At 36.4% G+C, this 20,891-nt stretch overlaps 2 protein-coding genes across 2 annotated transcripts; one reads left to right on the forward strand and one right to left on the reverse strand.

Annotated features, from left to right (window-relative positions):
* Window positions 1–474: 474 nt before the first annotated feature.
* Window positions 475–5,730, reverse strand: LOC105440091 (C-type lectin domain family 10 member A-like). Its single transcript, XM_030994359.1, has 6 exons — window positions 5,566–5,730; window positions 5,139–5,240; window positions 3,189–3,680; window positions 1,920–2,216; window positions 888–1,094; window positions 475–485 (listed from the first exon to the last, which is right to left on the reverse strand). Exons 1-6 carry the CDS (start codon window positions 5,621–5,623, stop codon window positions 475–477), a joined length of 1,167 nt encoding a protein of 388 aa, XP_030850219.1. The 5' UTR covers window positions 5,624–5,730.
* A 4,769-nt stretch (window positions 5,731–10,499) lies between these two features.
* LOC105440090 lies at window positions 10,500–13,135 on the forward strand. The gene is made up of 2 exons (XM_011669850.2): window positions 10,500–11,283; window positions 11,700–13,135. Exon 2 carries the CDS (start codon window positions 11,878–11,880, stop codon window positions 12,934–12,936), a length of 1,059 nt encoding a protein of 352 aa, XP_011668152.1. The 5' UTR covers window positions 10,500–11,283; window positions 11,700–11,877; the 3' UTR covers window positions 12,937–13,135.
* The last annotated feature ends 7,756 nt before the right edge of the window (window positions 13,136–20,891 follow it).

Consider the following 20,891-nt stretch of genomic DNA (forward strand, 5'->3'; position numbering starts at 1 on the left):
GGAGGTACAGAAAAAAAATTGACGCGCCTTGGGGCATTGATGATAATAATTAATGGCGAGGCATAGGTCTTACAAGTTGGATGGATATCATGTGCGAGAACAAGACCACAAATTGAGGCGAGCGTATGCAAGAGAGAGGGGGGGGGGGGGTATTGTTTTGTTTTCAAGCTGTATTCTACCTCTCCCTTTCTTCATTTCTTTCTCGTCATTTCTTCTTCTTCTTCTTCAAGTCTCTTTTTAGCCATTTGGTCAGGGTCGCGTTCCCCATGTAGCAACGCCGCACGCAGTTTGGAAATATACGAGACCATCATTACACTGATATGTATAATATTGTTAATATTCTTATTTCTTAAATTTCAGAATGACTTTACAAATAAGCTCATTGTGATACTTGAGAGCATGATTATACTGCTATGTATTTCGTTATTGTTAATATTCGTATTACATTAATAATAAAATGAATCTAATATAACTTCAACGTTTTCCTTATTCAGCATAGTATACGCGAAAAAGAGAATATAATTATATTGTAATGTATTATTATTAGTGTGATCATTCTTATCTCATAATTGTCAGAAAACAATAAGCTCGGAGTTTTCCTTATTAAGTATAATATACACGTAGTATTCGAGAACATGATTATACTGCAATGTACTAGATTATTCAGAATAACTCTACAACGAGCTCAGTGTTTTCCTAATAGAACTAGGGTTCATTTTCTTCGCCTTCTCCCTCTTCTTCATCTTTCTCTTCTTCTTCTTCTTCCTCCTCTTCTTCTTCTTCCTGTTCTTCGTCTTCTTCGTCTTCTTCTTCTTCTTCTTCTCTTCTTCTTCTTCTTCTTCTTCTTCTTCTCTCTTCTTCTTCTTCTTCTTCTTCTTCTTCTTCTTCTTCTTCTTCTTCTTCTTCGTCTCCTCCTTCTTCTTCTACTCCTACTGCTTCCTCCGTGGATGATTGGTCTTGTAAGAGGATCATCTGACATATCGTACGGTATGACTCGTTGCAATCAGTGTCCTTCCAAAGCGAGTCCTTTGAGAGTTCGATGAAGGCACAGCGGGAACCAGAGGCAGTTTCATCGGGCCATTCCGTTTCCCATCCTGAGATAGATTAGAAAAAGCAGTTACTGTTTGGAATAAATGCCCTATTGTCTGACCCTCTTTGATCTAACATTTAGTACAAACATACAGAGTGGCGTAGCGTGCAATGAGTTCACCCATTAAGGGGGCACTAGAACGATTGGGGGGGGGGGGACTCAAATTCAAATCATGAAAATCAGATTCTGATATGATTGATTGATGAGAAAACTAGCAAACAAACAAAAACAAACAAAACAGAGGTGTACTAAATATAAACGAAATCCCAAACCAAACCAAGGCAAATTGCATAAAAAAACGCTATACTATGCAGAGATCGACTGATCCAGACGGGTGCAGAATCGGCCGCGGCCCCCCTTTAATATCGCATTTCGATAAATAGGAATTACGGAACATCAGATTAATGTTGGACAAAAAGGGGTACAAAAATTTTGGGTGTATGAAAACCCGAATAAAAGCATACCCCTTGTATGGCAACAGAAATTATCCCTTTATGATCTAACACAACTTCGCCGATCGAGTAAAAGATTTGTTTTAAACATTACCAGTCCCTCCTCCGATACTCGACAAACCAAGCGATACATATTTCATTGCACACAGAGCGTCGTTTCGATTGCGTTCTTCAATGCGCTAATAAATGGAACGTAAGATACCAGTGCATACAATCATCATTAATTCAACGAATTTTTGTTCTGTTCATTTCACAATCATTTCTGAACTATGTCACCCTCACACGATGCGTCAAAGACCACAAGGGTCGCTGACGCAACCTTGCGTCAGGCAAATGACAATTCGTGTGCAACAGGCATACGATGAACGCACACTTACGCCAATATCCTGACTGATCCTCATTGCGCACCCACGTAGATGTCGACTTCATGCACGACCACCGATCATTGTCGCCATCGACGTTGTGGCATCCCAACCAAGTGTCGACTTCGCCCGAGGATCCAAAGGTATCTTCGATGAACTCATTTTCGATGAGGGAATCGATGACGAGCATTGTCGCGGACAGCTCGCAACACGCCTGGCGCGAAGCTTGCCAGTTTGATTCCATCCCGATGAGTTTGTAGCATTTATTAATCTCTCCTTGTTGCGTGATCCAATCGTCGGGGCAATATGAAACTTTGACATCAAGAAAACAAAAGAAACAACAACGCCAGTCCTTTGTAAAATGAGAAACTTTCTAATATTAGTAACTGAAGCTTATTCATTTGAGTTGATGTTCTGATGTAAGAATATAATCAACTTTCTATTCCAAAAACTTTACAGAAACAAAATGGTACACATTTTTTTTTTATAAATCCCGATACGCTGGCTTGGAACGTGAGAGTGTGGAAGTGGTTCATAAAAAGCGCTCATAAAGAAACCAAGTTTTGGAAATGTGTGTCTGCCAATAAAAAGATAGGTTAAGTCAAACATAGGTGGTTGTGATTATATTTTTCTCTTTGTTGGGATGGCGGGAGAGAAAAGACTAAATAGAATATCATTTTGCCGACGACAGTTTAGATTGTCCGACAGAAATTTCTAGTCACCAGGGGGGAGGGGGGGGGGGGGGGGGGTTGATCCCAACATATCTAGTGGCGCCTTGCCTTAATGGAAACCCAACCATAACAGCAAACTACTCTAAAAGAAAGCAGAAAATAGACAGCTATGAAGCAGATTGGTGAAAATTTGAACGAAATCGTTCAAAACGTAAGAAAATTATAACATTTTCGAGAGTAATAATTACTAAACGTATGGGCACTTCAGGATCGGTAATGTCATTACGGCGAAGTGCCGGACAACCTTCGCATTTCTTCCGACACACAAAAGACTAAATTTCTATTTTTCAAAATCTATGGCTCGGGTGTGTCTTTTCTTTTATAGAGAACTTTTATGCTATCCACAATATATTTTGTGTAGTGCCCCAAGGGAGAAGGCGCTTAAAAGTAACAAAGAAAATGTATGTTATTTTTGTACACGACAAATGGGAGAGTTATCATGTTTCAAACACTCTTAACACTTCTTATTATTAGTCCGATTTATTTTAAACTTTCGCCATGCTGTATCCCTCATTATTGCAAAGGTTGGATTGCCCTTTAAATCATTTCTTACCCGGACTTGGTGAACAAGACTCGGTCTGGAGCGATGTAGTTGGAGTCATCGCGTTCAAACCGCTGGTAGAAGGTGAGTCTGATGATGACGTCTGAGAGACTTCAGGTGTTTCTTGCGAGTCTGATGATGACGTCTGAGAGACTTCAGGTTTTTCTTGTGAGCTTACCATTTGAGAGGTTGTAGTCTCAGCTGGGTCCGCCTGTCCGACAGACTCCGTTCTTGCAGTGTTTGTATCAGGGTCTTCTTCTGGACCCTTTGTTGAGGAAGCTCCTTCTACTTGGTCAACGGTTGCTTCGGGTATAGAGGTGATCTGGCTCGGTTCGGACGCGGCGTCTGGACTTACAGTAGCAGAACTGTCTCCTCCTTGTCCACTACCTGCTTCAGCTGTCGATGAGACCTGCCTTGAGTTCTCCTTCTCCCGATCGGCTGGGGTCGTAGGCGACTCTGGAGTGCTTGAGAGATCTGTGTTGTCTGACAATGTCATATCCGCTTCTGTATGTTAGAAGTAATACTCATCATTTGATTTACATAATTATAACGCTAATTGCGAATATTACAGTGTCGCATACACCAGTGCAATGGAGTAATGTGGGCACAGTCATCGAGGGGGCGCTGGCATAATGGGAGCAAGGGGTGCTTCTGTCTTTAAAGTAGGTGGATGAATTTACAAGGCCACCAATAATGGAGGGGGCTGCTATCTTCCTGTCGCTATTCCGTCCCCTCTCCAATTTCTCCATTTTTCTGTAGTTCTATTTGGACGGGGATACGTGCCCCTGTGCCCCCTGTTGCTAAGCCACTGCACCGGTCATCATGATACTATAGTCAAAACTACCTCCATCCTCTACGACATGCTCCTTTACCATACTGATCACTATTAAGGTATTAGTGCAAACTCGATCACACACACATGCTTGCTAAATCATTGTTATACCATGGACCTACTATATGGTTATACCAACTCCCCACAAGAAGGTGATCAAAGCCCGTACAGCACCACGTCATGATATTATCGATAAAACCAATACACAGTTCGTAGTAGCTAGCTAAGAATAGCTCATGGTGATATTGGGTAAACTAACCCTGGAGGATCATCCTGGACAACTACCATCTGGGATTGACTCCCCCAGGTCTAAAATACCCAGGATATAAACCCAAACTCTTCGATATTTTACCCCCAGGACAATGAACCCTTGGACAAATACCTCCCTGGATAGTTTGAATGCAAGTATTTGGTTTGGCGAAGTTGTCGTAAAGACGCCGGTTTTTAGTGTTCGTTCGTTCACGTCTTCTTAGATCAAGATTAATGTACAATTCCTAAATTAAATTAAATTAAATCAAATTAATATTATTTGTAATGTTGATGTTTAATAACTTCACTTTTCTGTTTCTCATGACACAAACCTCAGTAGATACATGTAAGTCCTGTAGTTGAAAGTCATTTACACGTTCAAAAAAGTCTGGGCGACTATTTGGGGGCAGATTACCGCGACATATCTAAACAAACTTTTAAAGGGATTGGGTAACTTTGTCTCAGATTCTGAAACAAAATCCTTGATTTAGCTCATGCTACAATGATAATTATAAACCTTTAGGTCATTCAGGAACCCCATGACTGTTACAAGCCGATCGCCTGTCTTATTATCAAGATATTTATGATTGGAAATCGAAATCAAATTTTGCGTTTTCCTAACGATTTTCATAACACTACAGTCTATTGGGGAAAACGAGTATGGTAAAACCGGTCACTCAAAGATTTTAAAACTATTTTGAGGCAGTTCTTGATCACTTTGAAGCGCAATTTTTTAGGCCTTCAATATAAGTACACCATATCACAGACACTGATAACACGTAGTGCCGTGTATCTCAGATTTAACATTGTTAATTAAACGATGCCTTTAATGGGTTTTTATGACAGTTTATTAACTCAATTTGACGAACCATGGATCTTACCAATATCACAGAGATTCCCAGTCCAATCATTCTGACAGCGGCATGAATAGCCTGTTAAAGTCTCCGTGCAGTCACCATGGGAACAAAGCCCAGCGAGGCAATCTGAAGGAAAGGATTTGACAAAAGTATGGTGATAACATTTCAAAATTCTACTATTGGAGCGAAAAGATAATATACATCAAGATAGAGAACGTGCACGTGTGCTTTTGTGAATGGTAATACTTTAAAATCCTTTTGATAACTTATGAAATTGAAAAATTAATTAAAATTGCCACTTATTATGATACCAATGCAAAAATAAGTTATGAATCAACTTATATGACTGCACATAAACACTCATACAAATGAATAAACATAGAGGGTGCAATTTGGTTTATATTATAAGAAATATTTATTTTCAATTCGACTGGGCTTCCTATATACTTACCGGGAATTCGACACAGAACAATCGACGGCCGAGCGCAACCGATCGTCGTCGGGGACATGATCCGTCTCTTCGGTACCAATTGAACTACTGCATCGTCTACTTTCTGCACAGCTCCCTCACACGTCGGAGTTACCCATATATCACTGGCTTGACCACAGCTACCTTGGCAACCTTTAATTAGATGTCATTATAATGAAAAATAACATGGTGCAGAAGAATTCAGATTCAGATCTCAATTAATTGATTTACTATTTTTCAGATAAAAAGTGCTTGACATGTTAAGAATGATGTTTTACGTAAATCTTAGTAAAAAGTAACTGAACATTAACACTAAACAATATATTATTCACATGTCATAATCGATTTTTTGTTTCATGTTTTGTTTTTGTTTTGTTTTGTTTGGTGGGGTGTGTGAAATTGGCAACCATAAACATGGTAAACATACCATGGCTATGTTTGTATATTACTTGTCCGATACTAATTTATGGTATAAATCTTTGATATGGTCATTAGAAGAGAAAAGAAAATTGATAAAAATTTAACATCAAAACGAGCAAACAAGATTTCGATATGAATCCAAAAGGGGGTGTGCTCAGAGGACAACTTTCATTGGTTGGGGTAATAATAACCTAATATATTTTTTAAGCACCTACTAAACTTTTATGCGGGTAGGCAAGCATTCGTGCATGTAAACAAAAATATGATGAATAAAACATAAGTAAATGAATGTGATAAAGATTTCTGAGGTATAAGAGTCATAGTGATACTGATATTGATACATCTGTTCATTAAATGTAGGCCTTGATGGTAATGATGTAAATTTGCGTAATATCAATTTTTTAATAGCCAAATTTTCATTAATATCTTTCAAAATTGACTCAGTTAGGGGCTGCATTCTTCGAAATCATTCTAGACCCTATTTTAGAATTTAAATTAGGCAGAAATAACCGTTTGGTATGGGGAAGGTTAATAATAGGAAATAAAATGATTTCATACGCAATCCTTATACAATCAAACATCTTTAGAAATATAGTTAACTTTTAATCCACTGTAGCTTATTATATACCTCACTTAAGTAATCCAGCAATCTGATTGGTCGAAATTGCATTCATAAACTTTAACTGTTCCCGAAAATTCCCGGTAACCATGGTTAAAAAACAGTTCAAAATCCCAATAACCATGGTTATTGGGAAAATAGGTCAGTCTCCATGGTTACCCCATAGGTTTACATGTTAAAAAATGGTCTGAGCGATCGAGGATACCGTACGTGTGCGAAGAATTGGTCGGTAATTTCAATACAATTGAATCTCGATCGATCTTACCGACAATTTTATCTTGCATTGTTGACATGAAGACGAAAATAAACTTCCAAAAACAAAAAAACAACATCTGCCGATAGATCTTGATCTAAATTCGTGCCAATATGCATTGCAAGAGTAAAAGAAGGGCCTGTTTAATGGAGCAGCCGCGAAGCATCCACCACGCGAAGCCGTTTCAATCCATTTTAATGTATACATAAGAAAAAGCTACTATGAATGCTGATTTTAATTACATCAACTTTTGTACGCAAGAGATCGAATCCCATCTTCGAAAAAAAGTTTTTTTTTTTTTTCTTTTCTTTTTTTAATTTTTTTTCAGCATATAAAAGTATTAATGACTGCTTTAATATTCGAGAAATAGTTGTTTTTATACGCTCTCGGGAAGGTTACAATTGGGCTATCACCCTCGGCACGCCTCGGGTAATAGCACAATTCTAACCTTCCCTTGAGCGTATAAAAACAACTATTTCTCTCAAAGCAGTCATTAATACTATACTATTCATCAGTGAGAAGTAATATTAATATAACATAGGCTATCAGACTTATAAGCATAGGCAATTACATGATTGCCAATAAATGTGAATGGTCATTATTCATGTCAATGCACTATGTGCTGATTAAGGTTGCATAATAATTTACAGGGCTTTTTGGAAACGCATATAGGGATTTTATCTCCCTTTAACCCTCACGTCAACAGCTCAGAATTCATTTTTTTAACATGGACTAATATAACCTCCGAACTAATATCAATAATACTAAGACTGCGCTTTTCATGATCCCGCCACTATTGTTCATTTGTATTTCTTATTGATTTGTAAATTGTTTTTAAAATGGAAATAAATTGAATTGAATTGAATTTCCACATTCATCTTCCCAACAACCCGTATCCGCCTCTGAATGTTAGTGCGATACCGTTGCCATGACAACTGCAGTAACAAAGACCAGGAGAACTTACAATGTAAGAATCTTGTACCCAATGCAATCATCGTCCGTGGAATTAACGTCTATCATACCCCCCCCCCTCCCATTTTAGTTAAAGATTATTAGCAATATTCATCTATATGTACATTTATGTATAAATATATGTTAAGTATAGTACATTTCATATCATTTATTGCAGTCATTAGCATAATTGATAAAGATATGATTCCTGAAGAAGAAAAAAAATCTTCATCTAAACCTTGTAAATGTAGATTATAATAGTAATAATTATTATACGGGATTTAAGTCGCAATGAATATAAGCCGAGAGAGATGACATTAAGGTTCATATTCCACGCGTACTTAAACTTGTATGTCAATCAATAATTCATCCATAAGGAGATATTAGTCTTCAGAAATACATGTGTGCTTTTGAATTTGGTATTTCGACTTTTATGAATCTTCTTTGACATTGTACATCAATATCTTTTTATTATTACATAAGGTAAGGTAAGGTATGGTATTTATTCATCAGCATATCGCAGCCAATGGCTGAATTGCATGCATGATTATAGTTAGTCTTGATGACTTTCACCAGGACAAAAATTGCCGAATCAAGAAAAGGAGATGTTTTTTTTATTGATATGATTTACATGCATACTTTCAAAAACGGGTGAAAAACGCATAAGCATTTATATCACAATATAATTATACTTACAGACAACTGCATATCCGAAAATCATCAGATGAATCACCATTAGATATAGGAATGTCTGTATATTATGGGTTAAATAAGAACAAAATAAGTGATATAAGATAATATGATTTTACAAAATATCATATATAGTTATAAGGCTATAAATAGATAGGGAAATTGTTTGAAGCGTTGTTATGCTGTTGAAATAAACAACATGGCAAAATTACTTGATAAATGCTAGATGCAAATAAAGGAGGCGTGATGGCTCAGTGGTCTCGTAACAGCGAAATTCAGGATTCGAACTTATAGTCGATGCGCTAATGCTCTTTGGTAAGGTATTAACCCCCAATGACCAACTCCATCAAATAAGACTTGGAGCCGTAAGTTCCCTGTTTGCGTATTCATAAATAGTCCTGCTTTCTTATATACCAGTCAGGTAAAATAATCAATCAAATAGGACAGATGTCACGTGATCACAAGAGCTAATGATGAATGCGACATTATTTTTTTTTTAATCGACATAATTATATTTGTGTTCTTAATCTTGATGTTCTCTCTAAAGAACATGTTTTTTCACACGATATTATTCAGAAGACAAATGAAATATAAGAATTAGAATTGCTGCTTTATTTTTCTTATTAGAATCGATGTTGAAATATAGATAAAGATAATCCTGTACTCACCATTATTCCTAATTGTGTTTCTCTGGGTGATTTCTCCCCAGAAACAGCGTACGGCCACTCGCAAGCATGTTTACATCCAAAATGCGACAGTTTCATGAATATAGACATGTCAACCTATCAAATTAGGTTTGCCAAGCTAATGGACCGAAGCACTCGTAACTGTACCCCGTCAAATTAGGGACTTTTAGATTTGCACGACGAGAACGTGGACTGCTCGTGGGACATCCTTTTATGGCAATGTGACGTCACTGTCATTGCATTAAAAGGACGTCACATTGCCTTACAAGGATGTCACACGTCGCAGTCCACGTTCTCGTCGTGCAAATCTAAAAGCCCCTAATTATTAAACTGTCAATCGCGGATTCTCCTGTTCACTCGTACCCATTAATAGGTGTTTGTCTTTGTTTGGAAGCAGCAAGAGGGTTTGACTTAGGTCTGTGAATTGGGCCGGTATTCTATTCTTGTCTGTCATCATATAACCATTAATTTAATCCATAATAATATTAATAATATTGGATTCTTATATAGCGCACGTATCGACCTTGCAAGGTCCTCAAGGCGCTCCAACATTACATTTGGAAAGTATAGCTGTAGAATTGGGAATGGAATCATTATAATTATTTGATGCAAGCATACTTATTATCAAATGAATGGAGATTGTTCAGTGATGGGGAGTTAAAGAGATATATGAAATCTAACGTATATAGTTAGATATTACTACAATTTGGGTAAGGGGCGCGGTGGGATGGCCCCCTTACAACATTAAAGGGAAAGTCTAGCCTGATAATAAGTTGGTTTTAATAGAAGCAGAATTATAAGAGGAACAGGTCAGCGAAAGTTTAAGGAAATTCCGACTAAAATAAGAAAGTTACGATCAATCAAACACAAAATGGCAACTCTGTAACTTTATCTAGTGAGCTCCCCTCCCATGTGCTATGTACTGAAATAAAAATCAGACTTTTTTTTCCCTCAAGAAAATACTGAAATGGCATGTCGGGTGAGATATCCGTTCTATTGATATCACAACGGAATCAAATCTACAGACATTTTTTTTTTTTTTTTTTTTTTTTGAGGGGGGGGGGGGGGGAGGAGGGTTACCACATAATTATGCGTTCATTTCGTGCATTCACCAGAATACATTAGATTCGGTTGTAAAGAGCGATCGTTATCAGGTTTGGGGGGACTTTGCAAAAATTATGAACACCTTTCCTGCATAAAATACGGTCTATAGATAGTCATGGCCAGATTGTATGAACACCTTTTTTTCCCCTTTTTTTTCGGTGGGGGGGGGGGGGGAATCACATAGCGGTAAAAGTTAGCGCATTTTAAAGATTTTTCTTTTTTAGGAGAGCGAGAAGGGGGATGTAAGCACACAAGGCGTGTGCCACGCATGATGAACACGCAAATAGGGGGAGGGTGCAGATAATGGGGGTGGGGGAGTTGATCCCCGAGGCGCAAGTTGTTAGTTAAAACAAAACGAATAGCATCAACAAAAACATTTCATATATAGGATTATAATAGTTAGAATTAAGTTTGAGAAATTATTATTAAATAGCTGAACTTTCTTATTAGGATATCTGCAGAAGAGAGCTGGATAACTGTCACGCTGTCAACTAGTAAACAATCAGCATCATTCATCATTAGATTTCCATTATTTTACTTCAAATACTTGTATGTAGCTAACACTACTGTGAAAAAATAGGTTGAGGAAAATAGGCAAATATTTTTATACGTACGTGCTAAAAACCATGTGCGTGTATGTGTATGTGTGTGTGCGTGTGTGTGTGTGGAGAGATATGTTCTACTCTTTGTCACATCGGAAGTAATGTTGACATAACAATATTCAACAATTCAACAGAACTAGATCGGGACACAATGGGATAGTAAACAAATACTTGAAATTGGCATAGTTGGAAGGCGGTCTTCTGCAACCTTGGAAACGATGCCTGCAATTAGGCGTTTAAAAGTATTGATAAGATCACATTCGAATATATAGGTCATAATCTTCATAATCCTCATTAGAGTTGATGAGAGCAGAATATACAGTGGTCGAGTCAACGAGAGTCGTAATATACCCTTTCAAAAATGAATCATAACAGGTATGTATTTTGTTCATTATTGTAAGTCATACTTTATACTTTTTATTATAGCATTGAGTAATCATAAATAATTATGTGGCAGTCTGCATTTGTATGAAAATCGTTTTCGCCCAGAGCAGGTTTGGAATATGCTTTACGACATAAAGAAACGAAACCCCACCAAAAATAAAAAGATGTTGTATAAAGTGGATGTGAGTAATGTGAGCATTATTTCCAAGGGTTAAATTTTCTATTCGCAATCTTTTTCAAAACATTTTCCACAAAATGTTGTAAACTTGATTAATAAAGTAATTGATTTACGTTGAATTCAATTATCTAATATGCGATTAACTATTGTACTGTTTATTTTCTTGTTTGATAGCCACCTTTCTTAATTGAATTTTTTTTTTAAATCTCATTTTGCCCCATGAATGCAGCTGATGATCATCATCGTCGTACATCTGTTGCTAATAAAATCATATTCGTGGACATCATAAAGGAAGCGATATCTGAGGGGAAAGGTAAATAACGATCGCTGAGCTATTGTATCGTGAGCAAAACTTTGTGTTGGTTTAGGAATAACAATCGACTAGGCGCGGTCGCCTTGGTTACATCATGGCCGGTCGCCTGCAAAAGTCAACCAAGGCTGACAAATTTCGCTTCTTGAACATAGGTCTCGAGAAGAAATACGCTTCTCAAATTGACGACCTCGACCGGAAGCAGATGCTTGCACTGGGTCAGATTTTTCGGGAGACAAGGAAGATCGAAATTGAACTTCAGCAGCAGCGAAATGCGAGGTTGACAGAGCCGATTCCGGTCCATCTACGCGGGGAAGGGAGGAGATTAGGCGGGTCGACATTGACGAATATTTGGAGGGACTCGGCATCACCAGGAGCGGATAGTCATCTGGGCATGCGCAGAAGCGCGAGTGCAGGCGATTTGCAAGGCATGTCGCCTGGGAATATTCGCGCGCGTGGTCAGATACCCACTGAAAATCTTTCGAGACACTTTCCTAATACAGCATCATCTAAAAGGAAAGTGCGTTTTGAGGATGATCCGGAGAAAACAGCGAAAGAGGAACCGATAAAACAGTCGTCAGTTGCCACGATATCACCGGGAGAACGAACAGGAAATGTCGCCTTTTCTGCCGAGCGCATTTTCGACTCCACACGAGCATTGACCGTCTACAGGCGACTACAGAGGAAAGTCCAGGAGTCCCTGGAACACGGAAACAATTCGAAGAACCCCGAAGCAGCAGTCGAATCCACAATGAAGCTTATGAAGCGCAGACAGCAGCGAAAAATGCGTGAGGAGCAAGCCGAGGCAGCAAAGAAGGGCGGGAAAAAGTTTTCGTCATCGTCTGGACCCGAGTTGCGAGCACGAGAAAAGGTGACCGACTCGTTGACGAAAACTGGGTGTGCACAAGGATGGCGAACTCCCCGACGAGAGAAAGACGGCGTTCGTTCTACGAACAAAGAGGCTTATCGCTTACCATCATTTACATTTGATGACGAATCAGTTCATGTAAATAGAAGTGTAGCTAGTGGCTCAAATAAGTTGGAAGGTCGGAAGTTGATGGAGAGGGAAACTAAACTCTACCTTGGTAAGATTCAGCAGACAGCTGAGAATAAACGGGTGACGAGAAAGATCGATGATTACTTCGCTAAATACTAATCTGGCATAAGTCTAGGCTATATGATTTCAAATCAGATTAGTTCACTAAACGGGCAAGTAGAATGTAGGCTACTTAAACCAACTGATATTAATGACGTGATAAAAACTCAGAAGACTGAATATAGGATTCTTCTTAAACCATCGGTTCTGTTGATCTTTGAGAGCCAGACTGAGGGTCACGGTTTTAGCTGAACGCAGAGCTGGGCCCCGTTACATAAACTTACCATTGATGATAACTTTGCCATCAATGGCAACTACCATGGTAACAGGGCTCAACAGCCAATCAAAATCAGTGTTTCCATGGAAGTTACCATTGATGGCAGAGTTACCATTAATGGTAAGTTTTGTGCAACGGGGCCCAGGTAACGTAGGTGATAGAGAAGGAGTGGAAACTCTTGTAATTTATTCAAACGCATGCGTGAGTTCTAAAGCGTAACAATAGGATGCGTAACATTCCACATGGCTTTGAAGTTCCATGCTCAGCGCCGCTCTTCCACTGCGGAAAATTTCGGAGGCCAGGCACCAGTTTCACATTTATTAAATTAGCGGCAAAATTTCAATGTAAATTATAAACTTATATGGGGATTGTATTGGGAAGGGTGCATCAAACAATTTTTCAAATTTAGTACTCCGCCCTACCTTTAATTTGTGTGCCAGAGTTGGTAAATTAGAAAAAGAAAAATTAGATCCTGACAAAAACTCAATATCTTAGGATAATCCGATTATTTTCATTTTCGTATGTTTTAATGTCCCGTCATTAAATCTATGATTTACAATCTTTGATATATAGCTTTAAGTTTGCTGATGCGTGCTTTTTGGTTTTTGTATTTTTTGCAGTAATGTTGAAAAAGAGTATGAAAAGTATGAAAAATACAAAAGTTTGTGTTCGCTTTTTCAACTCATTAAACATTCAACAATTGATGAGAAATCATTGAAAGGGACCGCGAACATTTTTCTGAGATACCATTTTCTGATGTAGGAATTCTAAATCCTGATATTTCATGCGCTCTTTATCTCACCACCTGGTCAACAGTTGCAGATTAGCGCCTAACTTTTCGGCGGCTTGGAGCATGGGGTCAAAGGAGAGCGGCTCGATTCCACTCCTTCTCTATCACCTCCCTGCACAGAGTTAACGCCCTTCTGGAAGTAAATGGCTTTCAGCACACGATACATGTTTTGTCAATGTTTAGATTGATTGTAACTCTAATGGAAAACAAATTTCTGCATTATCTGATGTATGAAGAATCGAACTTGATTTTGGCTCTCATTATGTAGGCCTATCCTAATTTTCAACACTCCAGAATTCCCGTTTTTTCCAAAGAATAATATGGTCATCTTGAAGTTTATTCACGATGATATCAAGACGTTCTATTTCGTGTAGGTTCAAAATGGGGTAAAGTGTGTGTTTTCACATCACAATCGTTTTATGACAAAAAGATTCACTATTGATGCTACGAGTTAACCAGTCCATCTTTTTGTATGTCTTTATTGTGATTGATGTAATGGGTGTTCATAGGATGTCCGTGACTCCAGACATGTACCTTTAATAATAAATATAGTTTTGGAATGAAAATAATATTGTTTCGAATTAATAGCAGATTAAATGTCATCCTCTATCCTGTATACGTTTACTTGTAATTTTTCTCTCTTCACTCAACATGAAATCTTAATATATTAGGCAACTAATAACACATAAACATATGCGCATACCCACCCATCCACGCACGCACACAAAAAGAAAAACTAGGGATACGCTCTCGGCGGTCTCGCCTGCACAACGCAATTCAATATGATAAACCAGAACGTCAATGACGTAGCGCTCACCCTCATCTCGCAACAACAAATATCGTAAATTTTATGTGGTACACTTTTGAAATGGTCAAAAAATAAAAATTTGATGCCCTGGAAGGGACATCATTTCATTTCATTTGCATAAAGTACCATAAATAATCAATGGAGCAAAATCTCACAATTCTGTGTAGATCGTTTAGTGTTCCAAATTTAGCTCTACCGGATAAGGCAAACCAAATCAAAATCGGTCAAGAAATGAGGGAAAAGAAGCAATTTTTGTAATTTTTGGAATAAATTTACATAAATTACCAAATTAATTAATGGAGAACAATTTCAAAATTCTGTGTAAAAGTGTAGTGTACCAAAGTTAGCTCTACGATATAAAGCAAACCAAATCAAAATCGGTCGAGAAATACAGGAGAAGCATTTTTTGTGATTTCGAATAAATTTGCATAAATTAGCATAGATAATGAATTTCATAGATAATGAAATTTTAAATCCCCCTCTTAGCTCTATCATACCGGCATCAATTTTAGGCCCCCTTCTTTTTCTTATTTATATTAATGACATAGTAAAGTCATCACCACTTCTTACTTACGTGCTTTTCGCAGATGACACCAACATATTTTATTCTCATAAATGCTTGAATACTCTAATTTATACTCTCAATAATGAATTAGTTAAAATCTCAACATGGTTTAAATGCAATAAATTGTCACTCAATTTAGATAAAACATGTTTTATAAATTTTTGTGCTTCCCAAACACACTTTGATCAGGTTATAAACATTGTTATTGATGATATTTCTATAGTTGAAAGGAAATCGACAAAATTTTTAGGTATAACTTTGGATTCAAAGCTTACTTGGAATAATCATGTAAATAATATTACAACATCAATTTCAAGGGCAGTTGGGGTAATTGGTAAAATGAGGGATCTTGTACCCGAGAAAATACTTTATACATTATATAATGCATTAGTGTTACCTTATTTTACATACTGTAATGTAGTTTGGGGGAACTGTAGTATAACTAAGATTAATATAATTTTTCTCTTGCAAAAAAGAGCACTTAGGATTTGTACTCGTTCTAATTACTTAGCTCATACAAATCCGTTATTTTATAGATTAAACATTTTAAAAGTGAGTGATTTGCACTTATATCAAACAGCAATCTGTATGTTTAAATACACACAAAATTCACTTCCTCTTTTTCATGACGTATTTATTCCTAATTCCCATGTTCACTCATATCCAACGCGTAATTGTACTGATTTTCATTTACACAATCCTAAAACTTTGTTAGCGCTTAAGTCCATAAGATATCACGGTCCAGACATTTGGAATGCACTCCCTAGACATATTAAACAGTGTACATCTCTCTATTCATTTAAAGCTACACTAAAAAAACACATTATTTCACAATATAATGTATAAAGGTTTAAAAAAAAAAAAAAAAAAAAAAAAAATTTAAAGCGTTTTTTCTAAAACTTTAGAAACTACATTAAATTTTGGTCTGACGTTACATAGTAATACTGATGATTCAACATTTTGGCGCTTGAGGACACTTGCACTTGCACACACACGCACCACTTGCACCCTTGTTTTTGTTTAGTTTCTCTCTTATCTCTGTCATTAACGTATAATATTAGTAGCCATATAAATATGAGATTCATATGCTAATTCTATAATTATTTATATTGAATACAACTGTCTATATTCACATTTAATTGTAATAATATCATTTGAGTATCATGGCCCCCTCTTCTTGTTAATTTGCCAATATTTCACATCTCATTTTTATTTTAGCTCGGTTGACCGTCTACTCAAGCTTTTGCTTATAACGGCGACCTTCTGCTTTCTTTCTTTATACACGCAATGGCCCAACGTATAAGTTTACTCTTACTCATGTATTATACATTTGTTTCTATATTTTGTATATTGTTTGCATACCTTATGTTTTATATAATTATCCATATTTGTTGTATAACTGATTTGTTTGATTGCAGAAAATAAAGTCTTTGAAATGAAATGAATGAAATATGAAACGATCAGAATCAAAATCGGTTAAAAAATAACGAAGAAGAAGCATTTTGAAAATCTTGATGTCGATGCCACAACAAAGTCTAAGTCTGTTGACCTTAAATGACCTTTGACCTTAACTTAGTGACCTGAAATTCTACTCGCATAATTGGGGAGACTTGATAACCCTATAGTCTAATTTCATTGACTAAGAACTTATACTTTCAAAATTATATCAAAAATTCAAAAACTTAACCTTAGGTTAAAGGGAAAGTCCACCCCCAAAATAAGTTTGTTTCGATAGAGGCAGAATAATAAGAAAATCAGGTGAGTGAAAGTTTGAGCAAATTCTGAATGAAAATAAGAAAGTTATGAATTATTGAAGTTGTGATCAATCAAATACAAATTGGCAACTCTGTGACTTATTATACGAGCTCTCCTTCATTTGCTTTGTGCATAATATTCCATAAAATCATGTTTTCTTCGTTATCGATGACGGAATATATATTTGTTCCTTGCAGGGGGAGTATAGAAACATATTTGCAATTATTATATTTAGGGTGCATGTATGGTTGAAATTTTTCTTGAGGGGAAATGAAAATTTTAGATTTTTTTAGTACTGAGCAAATGGAAGTTGAGCTCGCATGATACGTCATAGAGTTGCCAATTTGTGTTTGATTGATCACAACTTCAAAAATCCTAACTTCCTTATCTTTAATCGGAATTTGCTCAAACTTTCACTGACTTGTTTCTTTCATTTTTCTACTCCTATTAAAACTAACTTAATTTCAGGGTGGACTTCCCCTTTAAGTTTTCGAAGATGATGCTACAACATAGTCCAAGTCTGTTGACCTGAAATGACCTTTGACCTTGACTTTGTGATCTGAAATTCTACTCACATGATTGGGGATACTTGATTAACCTGTAGTCAAAGTTTCATTGACTAAGAACTTATACTTTAAAAATTATATCAAAAATTCAAAAACTTAACCTTCGGTTAAGTTTTTGATGTTGACGTCGCCACCGTCGCCGTCACCGGAAAAGCGGCGCCTATGTCTCGCTTTCTGCTACGCAGGCGAGACAAAAAAGTATGAAGAGAATTCAATTAACAAATCAAAATCATAAATTCATACCAGAACCTCACCTCACACAGGAACATTTTTTAATACATGGAATCTCAATTAAAATAACAAATACAGAATAATTTCTTTACTTTTTTTGTACTACTTTATTATCACAATTAATGTATGCCTTTGCTATACATAGGACTATTAACACATGTTTTTGCACACATCGCTCATGATTAATGCTATGGTCACATTACCCAAAAGTAGCCTGCTCGGCGGCCGAGCGGCGAGTTTTTAACCAATTCTGCCCAGCGGCTGCCCGGCCACCGAGCGACAGGCCGTTCATGCCACTGTTTTCTCTCACCATTTACTGGCATTGGTCTCTCAAAGGACGTACAAATCATGGTCACTAATCTACAGAATATCCATTTTTTGATAATTCATTATTGAAGGAAAACATATTATCTAAAGATCATAATGGTGAGAGCAAACAGTGGCATGAACAGCCTGCCATAGTTAAGTCCAACTTAAAGTCAATCTTAGTCTTTGTGAAACATCCCCCTCATCATGATGCAATTAAATAAGCTATTTACAGGCTCAACATCTTCAGAATAAGCTACATCAGGAGGGCGTTTCACAGAACTTGTCATCAGTGACAAATGACAGTTTTTGTTATAAGCTACTGAAATTCTTGCTTCTGATTGGTTATCAGCAGATTTGTCACTGATTTATGTCATTTGTCATTGAAAAAAGGCTTTGTGAAACAGGTCTCAGGGGGGGCATTTCACAAAACTTGTCATCAGTGACAAATGACATTTTTTGTTATAAGCTACTGAATTCTTTGCATCTGATTGGTTATCAGCAGATTTTTCACTGATTTTTGTTATTTATTATTGAAAAAAGGCTTTGTGAAACGCCCCCTGCTTACTACAATGGTAATAAGAAAGAATGGGAAGTCTCCCAATACAAGAGATGGCCCAACACACGTGGCTAGGAGAGGGATAAGTCACTTGAACTGAAGTCACAAAGGCACTTTTAATGACACACTATAATTGCAGAGCTTAATTCCAAAAGGAGCTAACTCCACTTTGGATGAAAATTAAGTTATTGATATCAGAACATTGTTCACTCAAGTACCAGTGTTTCATCACAATTATTTACCTAAATTTTGGGAGCAGTTATGAAAATATGCACCTTCTAATATCAATTTTCCATAGATGCCTGTACAAAATCTGGTTTAAAAATGCTTTTTTTCTCCAAAGTTACAAAAGTGGATTTAGCTCCTTTGGGAATTAAACTCTTTATATGTTGATTATATCACAAACAACAAGTAATAATCACATGAGTTGTATTTGCTATGAGAACTGAGTGGAAGTCAACAACAATGTTAGGTTTAGGAATTTTTTCCTAAAAGATTGCAAGAAAATGACAGCCTACTTTAAACTCAGAGTTCATTATTACTTTTCTTTTCATCATGCAAGAATTTGTAGGTAGGTCAATTTAAAATACAATAATTTATACATGCATATCATCAAGCAGAAATATATTAAAATAATTAGAACAAATCAACAGTAACTTTACAAAATGTAAGGCTAGTACTCTTAAAAGCGAATTATGAAGCAACAAGTGTCATCTTTGGATCATATACACATGAACAAATTACCATTGTACCAATTTTTGTACAAATTACCGATTATGCAGCTAAATAAAATCAGATTACATCATTTTGAAACTTAAAAAGAGACTGATTAAATAATCAACCAATCATTTTGTTATAGAATTGCAGCAATGAGTATGGAGCTGTGAGGTTGGCACATGGCATTCCATAACTCCCTGTACTAACTTGAGCAAATGTGAATTCATTTTAAAGAAAACAGGGTAGAAACGTCCAATAATATTGCTGTTAAAATAACAATGTCATTGCATTTGGAAAATACAAATACACGTAGCTATATTCAAATGGTTTTGCAAAAATAACAATCAAATTTAAACTTACAATATATACATATATAAAACAAATATTACAGTGTCTCAGTTAACCCCTCCATTTCTTTCAAGCATATACTGTTGCCCAGAAGTTGGAATAATTTGTCTTACAAAAGGGTACCTCTTCTCATAAGATGATTATGACAAAATGATTTATTCTTGATAGATAAATAGATAGATAGATATCAATAAAGTTTAAATCTTTTCAGGACTTTATTGATCAGTCTTTATTGGTCAGTAAGTTCAGCGAATATATAAACTTTATCTATCAATCAAGAATAAATCATATTTTCCCAATCATTTCATGAAAAAGGAGGAAAATAATTTCAAATTCATGGCCAAATGTAGATAAATATATAGCAATCAAATTTGGCAAGGTAAGAGTCATTCACATTGTGGCATGCTTTAAACTCTGTTCAATCGTGAAGATATTTCTCTGTTGTCATTTTAGATTGATAAGGTATAAAATCTTTTGGGCTGTACTTCAGTATGGAACTACCCATACATTGGTATTGGTATTGATTCCATTTTTCATAAAAAACATATACAATACATACATAGTATTACCACCCAAAAAATGGAAATTTGAAATACATGTAGAAGGACAACATTACAGATAATAAGAATACAATAAAATTAACAAGGAAATAAGTTCAGAAAGCAAATTTATGTTGAATGAGGGGTCAACAAAACAGAGCATTCAGCCTTGTTGAATGTTGACCTATAAAGAAAGTTCATATTTAACAGCACATTAAAACGAAAGAGAAAGCAGGTAGAAACAGTAGAAGGGAAAAGAAAAATTAACCATAGGCAATACAGATCTATAACATATTTCTCCTCTGCATGTATATGTTGTGTCTTGTAGTTGTCAAATATTCCATGTCTTGAGAATCCACATGTTACATTACATCAGAAGTGGGATACACAGTAAACAAATTAATTATGCATACCCTTTAAAGCCCCACTGTACTACTTGTAGCTACTTGTGCCCTCTATACAGCAAACAATGCCTAATCGATGACCATTGGTCCCCCATGATCCTCTTTTTCTTATGTTAATTGAGAGCTTATTTGATGAGATAACCACCTGTC

The sequence above is a fragment of the Strongylocentrotus purpuratus genome, unplaced genomic scaffold (assembly GCF_000002235.5).
Source record: "Strongylocentrotus purpuratus isolate Spur 01 unplaced genomic scaffold, Spur_5.0 spur5_scaffold_21, whole genome shotgun sequence".
Taxonomy (NCBI): domain Eukaryota; kingdom Metazoa; phylum Echinodermata; class Echinoidea; order Camarodonta; family Strongylocentrotidae; genus Strongylocentrotus; species Strongylocentrotus purpuratus.